Consider the following 14,344-nt stretch of genomic DNA (forward strand, 5'->3'; position numbering starts at 1 on the left):
TTAATCATAAAGACAATTGTAATGAAACATAATACATATATTCAAAATATTCCACATGATATGGTCAAGTTCAATGTAACTTTTACTTAATATGGAAGAACGTTTTCGTTCTAGTATAGAACTAGATATATCGTATGAAGCATATTATAAACTGTTCGTTAACACACTATCTGCATGTGTTTATATGGTACATACATATAATGATATGTCAACGCAATACATAAACCATATTGTTATATGCGTGTACAATTTTAAAACTTAAGCGTATGTTTAGTTTATTGTTTGCGCAGCTGGAAGTCGCTTTCGCTATTTAGTTTATTGTTGGCGCTGCCGGAAGTCGCTTTTGCTATTCGGTTTATTTGCGTTAACCGGTGATCGAACTGTTAATATGATTTTAATTGGCATCATGATGTATTTCCTTAGTATTTATACAAGCATTTGCGGACTCAATTTCGCCTTTATATAAAAATACACTTGTAGAGAAATAGTATACTTAATGTCATTGAGTGTATGGAAAACTCAGGTTTTAAAAACATGTTCATCGGTTTATTTACTCACAGGGAAAAAAGTGGCCTTATGGTCGGGATATACTCGTTCAAATATGGTCGGGGATAATTGCATCTGCCACTTGCTTTCAGGTATGTAAACCAGTTTTACGTGTTTTGTTTAGCACATACACGTGTAGCCAAGGTTTTTTATCTAGAAATACCAACATTAGAGAAGAAGTATATTAAACAAAAGTACTGCTTTTAATAAAAAAACACGAATTTACATAAACGGAAAAATCACTCAATTTAATGGGAATTGTTACTGAACTGTTATAAAATACACAATATTACAAGCATTTCCCTAAATTTGGACATTGTTTCGGGAAGTATGATTTATGTGGTTTTCATGGGGTAAAAACATATAATAATATTATTTAAAATATTATTTAACAGTAACGAATGATATTAAAATACACTCCAAATGAGCAAACTGTTGGTAACACACATTTTTACTTTATTTGATTTATTTTACGAAGCATTTTGCCTTCTGCTTATCGTTAAATGTGTGTTCGTACAGAAATTCCTCAAACCTGTTAAGTTAGTTAAGGTAGAGTGTATAAACATTTATTTAAAAAAATAAATAATGTTATGGCTTCAGGTATAAGAAAGTGTGCCGATACACGAACTGCTATGAACTGGACGGAAGCCCAAACTATTTGCACGTCAATCGGAAAGTCGTTGGCTCCGTTATCAATCAATATCAATACAACAATAAAACAATATGTTCAACTGCTTGGCGACGATGAACTTGTTTGGCTTACAAAGTACCCAGGCGGTAAACTTGTTGAATTAGATGGTAAGTTAACAAAGAAATAACGGACTTAGTGGACAGAAAACGGACACGAGTGAACACGGGCATTTAATCTCACAATATGAATATAAAAATCTTTGTATTGACGATATACTTTCTGGTAAGTTAATGAATCAAACATGTGTTTGCATGGTTTTACATAGTTTTATTCCCAATTAATTTTAACCGTTGACATTAAGACGCAAACAGGCTAATATGCTGAAAACAAAAACGTCCCGTATAGTGTTTAAACTTTAGCCAATCTGAAAGAGTATCTTTGTTAAAACGACGGATGCGGCTTTTAAATACTTAAGAAGATAGTTCTTATATCATTATATAATATCTATCAATTAGAATGTTATGGTATAATCTCTGTGTTAAATAAACAACTTCTAGTATTGTCACGTAAATGCTGCAATTTGATGAATAATCTTTTAAATAGAAATGTTGTTTTATACTTTATGGTGGTCTATAGGAAAATAACATGGATGAAACAATAATGTCATTGGTTTGTTTGATATAACTTCGAATGATGACGTCATTCTGTTATTTTTCTCGCAAAAATCGATAATTAAACCCTTTATAGTTTTTTTTTTCAAACAGCGAAAAAGCATTACTGAAAAGGAAAATGTGTTACATGTAATTAGGTTTGATAACATAATTTTTACCCCTCGTAGTATTGTGTCACCTGTGATGTTATAAATTTCTATGATACATACGATTAAAATACATAATCTCTTGAAATCAAATAATTTTCTCTAAAGGCACGATTTCTTAAATAAGGAGCGAAATGACGTCATTATTGCGCGAAATATAACGACGTTGCTTTTCATTTGTAAATAGCGAAACAAAAACATAATGTGACGATTACTTTGGCGTTTGTCGTTAGAAAAAATAAAAATAAAAAACTAATGGTATTCTATCGGAAGCGGTAAAAAAGTTTATTTTGGCCTTTCAAATGTGATTTTTTAGAGAATATATATTTATCAAACCTCTACGTCCCCGATTTTAAAGAAATAACAAAAAATCTTAAAAGCTGCATTTTTTTCGCGGGAAAGGATAGGATTTTTGTCATTTGACGTGTTGATAATGACGTCATGAGCACTTGCGCTTAATATTTGTAAAACTTGTTATTTGCTGTTTGTTTTGCATTTTGTGTTTAGAATATATTACATTTTGGTGTAAAAGTGTTTGTTTTGTTAAATGTGATTCGATTTTACTAAAAATGATTACCTTTAAGTTGATTCCGAGTAATACGACCTTCCTCCTATCATCGACTGATACAATAACTTCTTGTTGTACTGATATCAAAAATATATCTTGCAATGTTATATCCGGCAGATTGCAATGCAGCCGTATGATATAAACGCAAAGTATAGTTATTAAAGTAATAGAACGGTATTTTTGGCTTTGTAACGGTGAATAAACTGTCTGGTTTTTATTATCTTTATGTAAGCATAATACCGTCAGTTACCTACAGTTCACATACCGATGAAAAATTCCATTCATTTGTTTTAACAAAGAGAAAAACAAGTGATATCATATGCCATTTAAGATCGAATAAATAGAGGATATTTGTTGGATTCGATGAGATATCGATTTTATTTTACGAGTGATCATATAAAATATATTTTTTTTATGATCACGAGTAAATTAAAATCGATATTCCATCAAATCCAACACATTTTATTTTTATTTTATTGCTTTTTCACCATTAATTTACATTGTAAAAGAGTTTAACTGTTTCCAACAGTGAAATATCAGTTTTATTTCACTGATATTTCTCTATATACCACCGGAAAGCATAACATAATAGCCCTTCTTCACTCGCATTTTTATGTCAGTTGATCTACGTCTTTACGATTTAGATACTGGTGTCCCATTTTCATTATGTACGACCGAACAACTTTCACAGAATCTGAGTTTTGAACGGAACATAGATGACTGCACTAACGCTCACAGATATGTCTGCGAGAACGGTACGTGAAGGCATATCAACAAGATATTAACTTTATTTGTTTGTCAAAATGTGTTTGTTGCGTTATCAATACCACAATAGTTAAACAAAACTAAACTGTTTGTGTTTCCTCTAAGTTTTTAACATCGCCCTATAAATAGAGTATATAGGTCGGCTAACATAGGTATTTTTCGTTAATTGTTTAACTGTACACACGTTATTTCCCACTATAAAACATTTCCAATCACACAATTCTTCATATTCTTGATGCAACTAAGTTGAAACTTAATATATGGACGTTTATTATACCAATATTATGAAAAGTAATACACAGAAGTTTAGGGTTGACACCAAAAAATAGAGTTTTCCGAGTTTCATCTGGTACAAACAAACTATGTTTGAACGCTTAATGTTAAATGTGCTACTTAGACACTGATGATTTCGCACCGGCACTACAGCGTTTCGATGAAGAATCCCCAAAACATGAAAATGGCGGCGGCCCTAGCACTACGAGTGATTCTACTAAATATACTAATCAAGGTAATTAACCTAATATGTCACGTTTAGAAGACTTATACGAAATGATATTTACCGACGACACTAAATCATAATAGTTGTTCTAGTTGTTAATGTTATCATTTTATCACCCGATAGACTCAAATTAAAGCAATCATTTTCAAATTAATGCTATTGAATATGCTTGGTATTCTCTTATGAACAATCCTCGCACATGTTTGATTGTATAACCTGCTTTTCAAATATGAACAATAAATGAAGCACATCCTAAATTCAATGTCTTGTCAGTTAAAACGAACTAGTACTAATAAACAACAACAACACGAGTTAAATATATCAAATTTTTGTTTGACTCGCAAGCCATTTTACATGAGCCTTCAATATATTTAGGTTGAAAAATCATCAAAGTGTTATCTCGACATAATGTGTTGAAAGTGTTTTGTACACCGTTTAATGATGGACAATCTTAAAATCCGAATACAGTGTTTTAATAGTAGTCAAGTCAACGTCAAATAAAGCTTATTTGAAAAATAAAAGTGCAGATATCCGAAAACATAACATTATACATGAAAGTGTTAATACATGAACTAAAATAAGATGAATAGTATTATTAATTGGGTGTATTTTTTAATGCATTTTTATTTAGTACTGCCCTTGGAATTTGTTCACGTCATTATGTCATTATAGATTTTTGTGACGTCATACGACCGACTTTCCCAGTTGTAATCTTTATGCATAGGTCATTGGGTTTATAACGTTCCATTTTATTTATATTTTCTCTCTGATAGGCGTTTCTTGTTTGATTTAATTATTTTTAATTTGTTTAGCAGTCACATAAACAACCAAGCTATGTAATATGGAATTTTTACACCCATTATTTCTGCTTCTTCCTGTATTTGCGCGATGATTATCTGAGATATTAACTCTATGATTCTATATTCTCAAATCTTTTCTATAAAGAAGGAATGTAGTTGACAATTGTTGATAGTTTTATTTGATCGTTCGTCAAAAAGTTGTAATTATGTTACTCTTGTAACATCAATGCAATTGAGTAATTAAATAGTAATTAAATTAAATGCGTTTCAATTCCCTTTTATTATTGTTTAATTTGAGTTACAATGCTATGACGTTAAATTTTATTTACACCTAAATGTATTATGAATATTGCTGGGCCAAGTGTGAGGTTGAGCGCTCTATAACCAGGTTTAAACCCCCAATGCTTTGCATTGACCGTTCCAAGGCGGGGACCCCAGCTTTATTCATATTTTGTGTTTATGTTGGTTTGTATTGTGCTGTATTGTGCTGTTTTGTACTGTTTGGGCAATCGGTCACTTGCCTTAAATAAAGGACCAACTAATTGTTTTTAATGAAAATTCAATACTGCTCCAGCAGCTGGAGTTTCACTTCTTTATATTGTAACGTAAGACAATAATAACTCTCGTTAAATTATTTGAACTTCATAATTATATAATTGTAGGGAAAAGATTTGCAAGTGTAACTATTAAGGGAATCGTTTATAAAGAAAACAAACTGTTATGATAAAGATATCTAATGTAATATTGATCAATCAATATTAAACGATTATTACACAACAAATAGATAATATGTTCAATAACCCAAACGTTGTTTCGCTTTATTAATTATTGTGTGTATCCAGCGCTATGTAATTTTCAAAATACGTTTAAGATCAAAATTATACAATTATATTGAGAAATAGTTGACAGTGTTTTATTATACGTATGGTGCTTGAATAATACCGTATACATGTGTCAGTTCGGCTTAATACAAGTAGGCGATCTCCAATACAATGAAGTTTAGGAGATGAACTAAGGAACTTAGATCTACTACTAATAGGAAGATATTAATTAACCTTAGCTAAATTTACTAGAGTAGCCTTCGATCAAAGATCTTGGCACAGTAAGTATGAATTACAATGAGTATTAATTAAGTAAACATGCATATATTGTTTGTTCAAGTTGCGTATGTTTTTGTGGCAATTTTTCACACAAATTTAATTAAATATTATTGCATGCCCATTAGATATACTATACATTTGTTTCATCACCACGTTTAAAAAGCATTTATTTACACCGCCATTACATGTCCTTTTATGTTGTTTGCCTATTTTCTAATGTATTAGTCAATAAAATTGAGTTGACTTGACTAACACCATTCATAAAGCTATAAGTTGTCAGTATTTTAAACGAAAGGACAAAGATATTCAAACACGGCAGCCTTGATATAAGCGATTTGAAAATTGCATGATCCCGTGACTTATAGAATCATTGCATGATCCCGTGACTTATAGAATCATTGCATGATTCCGTGACTTATAGAATCATTGCATGATCCCGTGACTTATAGAATCATTGCATGATTCCGTGACTTAAAGAATCAAATTAGTGTAGTTGTAAGAGTAACCGAAGTTCTATTGTGCAATATAGTGTTTATTTTTTTACATGTTTACTTGTGCAATGTAAGTACGTAATCGAAAAGATTTTGTGTGAGAATCAGTAAACTGTTGCAACCGTGTTAAGTATTAAAAAGGTCTCGCATTCGTTAATATAATTGGAAAGACCAAGTTTGGTGGACCCTTATATTTAGTCGTTATTTGCTGTAAAATCTGTATTGTAATGTTGATTGTGTTTCTTAAAAACTGAAACTCAATTGTTTTCAGTTTTCTATATTATTAGATGACTCATAATTATCACGTAATCGCCCTTAAATTATTAGAAAGGCGTGGGCAATGCACTTGACGAATAATTGACCAGATAAGTATGTGTTGATAACGACGAGGAAGAGGAAGTGTGTGAAAGCTACAAAAAATAAAACATGTTTGATACCGCCCAGTCCTTATATTTTGTTGATCCATACAAACATAAACATTAACATATGCCGTACTGCACATTCCTAAAATCATTTTAATGTAAAGTATAAGATTGTATACAAACATGATCGTATTATAAATAGCGACAGTACTAAAACATTTCTGTAATCAAGCATGTTTATTGAATGTTACGTTTGAATTTCGAAGTGTTTTTTTATATAAATATTCTAGAATCTGATAACAGCGAAGACTCCGGGACAGTTATCTGGGTCGTAACTGGCGGGATGGGGATAGTGGGATGTGTTGTCGGCATAATAGGCACTTTGTATGGCTGTCGTCGAGGTTATTGCCGACGACTTTGCAGACAAACCTGGAGACAATTCCGAAATGGGTATAATTAAATCGTTTCCTTTAATCATGCTGTCCCTTTTATTTCTGCTTCAAGTATTTATTGCAATAAATTATAATGACTATATGAAAGGATAGGCATTCGTTTGCAAACTAACTTTAATAAAAGACGGCGTTGTTGTTGTTTCAATTTCCAAGAAAGGCGATCATCAACATAGATCCTGGGCCAATAAGCGTTGAAGGACAGTCGTTGAGCTTAGTAAGCGTCGCACACGACCCAACACATGACTACCTACATGTAGTAAGTCGATATATTATTTCTTGCAAAACTCCAACGAAAAATATTTATTTTCTTCTGTCAATTAATATTTTCATAATTGTAAAATACTTGTTTACTAACGTATATATCTGTTTGTTTGTTTTTTCTAAATTATTTTACGCATTAACGATTTACAAAACTTTTTTACTTTTTAATTCTGAAAGACGTTTAATTGATTGCGCCATGTCATTATTATTGAAACAAACTTAATTGGATCGCCTTACAATGAGACTTACGTTCGGCTTAATTGTAATACTAAACACGTAAGTCAAAAAAGTGGAACTGTACTGAGAACAGTGTCTTAATTATCAAAGGTTGATTTATCCTTTTTTTATTTTTTGGAATGTTAAGTTTGGTGTACTTTTTTATTCAAACAGCTTAATGACGACTACGATGAGATAACGTTTGATAGTACGTTGGAAGTAAGTCAGTCCACAGGTGTGTATATATATTTTACTGATGCTAAACCCCGATGCATATATGTATACTAAAAATAAATAAATTGTGGATCTTGGATATTTATCCAAGATCCACAATTTATTTCTTTTTAGTAACACATGCCCTTGCGCAGGCGCATTAGTTTAAGTTTACCCCGATAGTTTTAGTATAGGTTGCGATGCCACAAGCGCTTGTTGCGTTTTTATTTACTCATATCACTAACACACCACATGCCTAACAGGCCGCATATATTCCACTTTACACAACAATGCTTGCATTGGATACTACATATCGATATTAGTTAAATGGTTAGAAGAGGATAACACACCACACCTTATCACCACTAGCTTTAGCTCGACCCTACGCCCATACATACTTACATGACATAGAGAGCTTCAGCTCGACCCATATATAGAGAGCATCAGCTCGATCCGTGTGTCCACAATTTATTTTTAGCAACACACGTCCCTGCGCAGGCGCATTAGTTTAAGTTTGCCCCTATAGTTTTAGTTTAGGTTGCGATGCTACAAGCGCTTGTTACGTTTTTTATTACCCATATCACTAACAGACCACAGGCCTAACAGGCCGCATTTATTCCACTTTACACTTCAATGCTTCCTTTGAAAACTGCTCATTGATTTTAGGTAAATGGTTAGAAGAGGATAATACACCACACCTTATCACCACTCACTACTCATGTCACATATATAGAGAGCTTTAGCTCGACCGTACGCCCGAACATGCTTACATGACATAGAGAGCTTCAGCTCGACCTATACATAGGGAGCATCTGCTCGACCAGTGTGTCCACAATTTATTTTTAGTTACACACGTCTTTGCGCAGGTGCATTAGTTTAAGTTTACCCCGATAGTTTTAGTTTAAGTTGCGATGCCACAAGCGCTTTTTACGTGCATCAGACCGATGTTTCATGACATGATATCTAATAAATAAGTAAATGTACTAAGTAGCTTTATAATGATATTATTATACATGATTGAGACCAAACGGTTCGCTACAGGGAACGTTAGTTAAAATCGTTTGTGCTCGTGTACTATGTGATGATCCGGCTGTTGGATGACGCGAACACTGGAAAATATATGGCCATATAGACGGTACTCATCAGACATATCGAATTAGTTTCACATTGATCTTTTATATAAAATAATAGTAATATTCCAAAGGGATAAAAAAATGATTCGGTAAAATGTTTTTAATTTCCCCAGTACATACATTTTTATGCATTGCCTGCATACTATAACAGTATTCAAAAGCGAATTCTTTATTTTTTGATTCACTTAAAAGAGTGTATTTAATCTTGTAAAAAGTGTCAACTAATCGGGGATATAAGTAACATTGTCATTGAGATGATCGGTTAAAGAAGTGTCCATGAAAGTTTGGCATCAGACTCTTTAAATATTTGAAGTTTCTCAAATACGTTAGTAAACTAAAATGTTACATGTTGAAACATTTTAGAATACATTGAACTTTTATTTCAAAAAGTAGGCACGTTCTTTGTTTATTTCCAAGTATTTTTTTTAAACCATACTGATCATCCAATTCATGCTGATTATCGATGGATTTTATCGTTTTTGTTTATATTATCCACAGTTTTTCTGCGAATTTCTTTCCTCACAATACGAAGTGCTATACCATTACTAGACCAAACCATTTACCGTGTCTAAAAACCGAATAAACAGAACATAAATGCAAAAAAGCTGAAGAAATCTCCAATCGCGCGTGGCTTTTGTTGTTCTCTGTTATCGAAGTGTCATCTGTTACCAAAGTATACGCATTCCCGGCTTGAATAAGAATCATGCCCCTATGCTATTTTTAATAATTGTTTAATCAGTCATGCATCTAGATCTGAATCAGAGGTCTTAGATGTATTTATTAAATAAATATGATTGCACTAGATTGACAAAATACAAATTAAAAACAATTTACCCACGTGTACTAGTGTGAAATAATTGAAATATACACGAAACATTATTGAAATAGCATCTTCAATTCATTTCAGTTTTAACATCACCATCTTAACTGCAACCAGCCTTTAAAAATATATTTTGTTTTTAATTTAGATAATCCATTCTTTGAACAATATATTAACAAAATCTACCCGAACGATCTAGTCTTAAATAGATCGTATCAATCCAGTACAGACGCTGCGTATTTAGACTTACAAATTATTATTAATAATAATATGTTAAAAACTAGATTATACCACAAAGGAGACGACTTTTACTTTGAAACTGTGAATATTCCGTTCCTAGATGGTAACATCCCTAAAGGTCCATCCTATGGTATTAACATTTCGCAGTTGGTACATTATGCCAGAGCATGTTCATGTATTAAAGATTTTAATGATCGAACTCGTATATTAACGAAGAAATTGCTAAAACAAGGTTTTTTGTATCATAACCAAAGATTTAAATTCGCTTAATATCGCTCAAAGTATGATGACTTAATTTCAAAATATAATGTTTCTTTTTTTAAATGGCATTTAACTAATGGAATTTTCCACCCATCATTTTATGGAGATGTTTTGAAGCGTGTTCGCAAATTAAAGTTTGTAAAAGAAAATGTTTATATTAAACTTTTCAATTTAATTTACTCATTTTTATCAAAAGGATATGATGCTAACGTACATAAAAACACGTGCTTGTTGGTTTTCGATTCACTATATATTTCTTCTCTTAAAATTTGGAATCATTAATGGAATTACCACTTTGTACGTTTGATTCTTAATATTTAATCACCTAAGCTTGTTTTATTGGTGATTCAATTTTACATTACCGCCCCTTTAATATTTTTATTTTACATTACTGCCCCTGGATTTTGTGCACGTCATCGTGTCTTCGCTTGTCAATTACGTCATACGATACTCTTTCTCTGTTTCTGGCTAGATTGATTTTTGTGACGTCATCGCCCTTATATTGCTTCATACGACCAACTTTCACAGTTTTAATCTATATGCATAGGTCATTGAGTTTATAGCGTTCATTTTTTTTCTCTCTTACAGGCGTTTCTTGTTTGATTTATTTTTTAGCAGTCACATAAACAAACAAGCTATGTAATATTGGACTGTTACACCCATTATTGCTGCTTCTTCCTGTATGTGCGCGATGATGATCTGAAATATTAACTTTATTGTGCTATTTCCTAAGATAAAGATGTCATGACGTTGACACTTGTTCTTAGTTTCATTTCATCGTTTTTCAAAAAGTTGTAGCTCTGTTGCTCTGGTCTCTTTCCTACCATTGAGTAATTAAATGGTTATACATTGAATGCGTTTTAATAATCTTTTATTATTGTTTAATTTGAGTTGCAATGCTATAAGGTTAAAATTTTATTTACAATTAAATGTATTATGAATATTGCTGGGCCAAGTGTGAGGTTGAGCGCTCTAAAACCGGTTTAAACCCCCTATGCGTTGCATTGACCTTCCAAGGTAGTGACCCCAGCTTTATTCTTTTATGTGTTATGTATGTTGTTTTGTACTGTGTTGTTTTGTGCTGTTTTGTACTGTTTTGACAATTGGTTACTTGCCTTGAATAAAGGACCAACTAATTGTATATAATGAGAATTCAATACTACTCCAGGAGCTGGAGTTTCACTTCTTTATATGTATAGAAGAATCTTCTGACCAAATTGCAGATAAATCCATAGTGAAACTTGTATATGCTAATGGAATTGATATAATATAAATTGTGTGCTTGTAATAGTGTTACACATTTTATCGTTATCACGAATGTGTTGAACATGTTGCATTGAGCAATTTAATACATCTGCATTGGAGCTTGTAAATACGTCATATCTGCTTGATTTCGTCATTTCTTCACATTTGCATGATTCATTTTGTAAGTTGTTATTGTATTTATTTGTACTCTACTTTTCACTTGGAACCCACAACGCATTGTAGTAAAAATGCAAACATTATTTTTTCCATCAAACTTTAGAATGATAAACGTCTCGTGAGTCATCGTCACTATTGAAACATTGAAAGCGTAATGGATTGATTGTGTACGTATTGAATAACACATTCGTTTGCTGTTGCATTTAAATGAGCTTTTTTCCATCTTGACAATTCACATATTTCACCCGAACCGTTTTGCATTCACGTTGATTGCAATGTGCCATAATTTTGTATCTGTGCGGGTTAATAAACCCCAAATGATTTCAAGATTTCAATCTTTATGCCACCAAAGGCGGGTATTTGATAGTTACAACGTTACTTGAATGGGTGCACATTTTGGCCGTATTTCGTTTTCGCTCCGTAACGTACAAACACAACTTCATTCATTATATTTAGAAAAATGTATCTCACGTTTGCAGAAGACAACAACATTTATCATGAAATCAACCACATCGGCATTACCCAGCGTGGGGAGACACATCTGTACGATGGGTCATTGGATCCGAGCTTTATTTCTTCCGAACCGTCTTATGTAGTAGGCCGAATAGCCGAGAGGAGTGGCGCTCCAGTTGCGGTACAATTTGCAGTGGCTGAACAACCGGAGAATGTCGGTCAAGGCGAGAATAATTTTGCAGTTGCCGACCAGCTGGTAAATGCCGGTAACGTGGAGGTATATTCTGCAGCGGCACCTGATCTTCCAAACGACGATTTAAGAAGAAAAAATAACGCAGTCGTCGAAGAGTTTGTAAATGACGCTACATGGGAGACAAATAACGCAATATCCGAGGAGTTCGTTAATGATGGCGCTAGACAGGAAACAAATAACGCAACATCTGAAGAGCAAGTGAGAGTGAATAACGCTGCAGGAGAGACTATTCCGAATTAACCGAAGTGCTGATCAAATTAACTGTAAGGGGGGACGATAACGCAAAAGCAGATGAACTGGTAACTGACGCGTTAGGGGTGACACATAACGCAACGGCTGAATAAACGATCTGCTTGTTGACATTCTAATCAAGAGAAAAGCCATGTAAGTTTACTTAAACATATTAATCAATTCTAGAAATTGTTAATCTCAATGGTCACGAAGTATTATTAAGCAATTGGTCAGTACAAGAACAAAGATTCCAATGAAAAAACGCAAAATTCAATCCTAATATCATAGTTCAGGTAAAAAAATCATTTGTATACTGTACGTTTTGTATTTCACATTCAAATAAATACAAAATGTATTAACACAAACATTATAAATTATATCGCTTGTCGCATATCCGAGTAAATAGCTGGTTTACACAATTCTACATGTATACATATATATATATATATATATATATATATATATATATATATATATATATATATATATATATATATATATATATATATATATATATATATATATATATTATTTACATATATGCTTCTTTTCTTTCTTGCACTTTCGTCTGCGTAATTGTAATTATATGTTTTTAAATATGAAAAAAATCTGAATTTTCTTGTGCATACCATTCATATTCACAAATTACATAAAGACCAACATACCGATGTTAATTTTTTATAACATGTGATATATTCCATTGAACAAACTGCTATAAATCTAATGAATATAACTTAAGAACGTTCGAGACAGAACAAAAGTATGAACCAAGGCCCCTTGTTTAAAACAATACTGTCAATAAAATGTAAGAAACAATGTAAATCTGTGTGAAAAGTTGCATATGCAACATTATTTGTTGGAACACATATTCGGGATTCAAGATCTTCGCCGTAATCATCATAATAATAAAACAGGAATATTGTGAAACGTATAATGCACATCTGCAATCCGCTTTTTTATCATTACTTACACCCATAGCCCACAATACTCCACGTATTTAAAGTTCGTGTTCATGCCATGTATTTATTAATTGTGGTATAACTTAATTAGTCCTTAGAAGATGTTGCATTGTTCATTGATAAAACGTGACTTTCACAGAGAGGGAAACCGAATCGGCTCAACTGTTAGTTCTTCAGTTTGCTTGGAATGTCCATTAGTATTACATAATGTTTTTGTTAGAAGACATCGCAATGAAAGATGTCGATGAACGATTTCGATAACTTATACTATGATAAAAAATCAAACGCAATTCCTTGGGGTTGGAATGTACTTAAAAAGCTTGAATGATGCCTATTAATATGTGAATAATTTGTTCGTTGTAAACCTCTAAGTTCCGTACATAGAGTTGGCTAATTTTAAGCGTAACGCGCTGTTAACAGTTAGGGGAGGTAAGCCCTTACAGAAAAATGATTTAAAGTTTTAAACTGACCTATTTATAGCATTAGGTTCTTAATGACTTCCTGTGCTGCGCAAAATACAACGTGAAATTGTGCACTATTTTAATTATGCATACATGAACTTTTCCGCGAAAAGTATAAATAATATAGAGGATATGTGTTCATGTCAGTGTAAGATCGTTTGTTATTTCACGAGTGATCATAGAAAACACAGCTCTTCTTAGAGGTCACATGGGCAAGTCAGCCAATAGATGCATTCGCGAAGAACCAGCCGGCTTCTAAATGAACACCGAACTACACACATACACGTACTCAGATGCGGCTATTAGTTACCAACCTCAATAATGGCCGATTCTTAATCAGATAAACTGGAGAAAATTCCAATACTATTGTACTAAGTGATAAAAAAACAC

General features: G+C 32.5%; 1 protein-coding gene across 1 annotated transcript; it reads left to right on the forward strand.

The window, feature by feature from the left end:
- Positions 1 to 3,725: 3,725 nt before the first annotated feature.
- Positions 3,726 to 12,928, forward strand: LOC127874248 (uncharacterized). Its single transcript, XM_052418473.1, has 5 exons — positions 3,726 to 3,835; positions 6,870 to 7,029; positions 7,185 to 7,287; positions 7,683 to 7,743; positions 12,077 to 12,928. The coding sequence occupies exons 2-5, from the start codon at positions 6,923 to 6,925 to the stop codon at positions 12,541 to 12,543; spliced, it is 738 nt and encodes a 245-aa protein (XP_052274433.1). The 5' UTR covers positions 3,726 to 3,835; positions 6,870 to 6,922; the 3' UTR covers positions 12,544 to 12,928.
- The last annotated feature ends 1,416 nt before the right edge of the window (positions 12,929 to 14,344 follow it).

The sequence above is a fragment of the Dreissena polymorpha genome, chromosome 3 (genome assembly GCF_020536995.1).
Source record: "Dreissena polymorpha isolate Duluth1 chromosome 3, UMN_Dpol_1.0, whole genome shotgun sequence".
Taxonomy (NCBI): Eukaryota; Metazoa; Mollusca; class Bivalvia; order Myida; family Dreissenidae; genus Dreissena; species Dreissena polymorpha.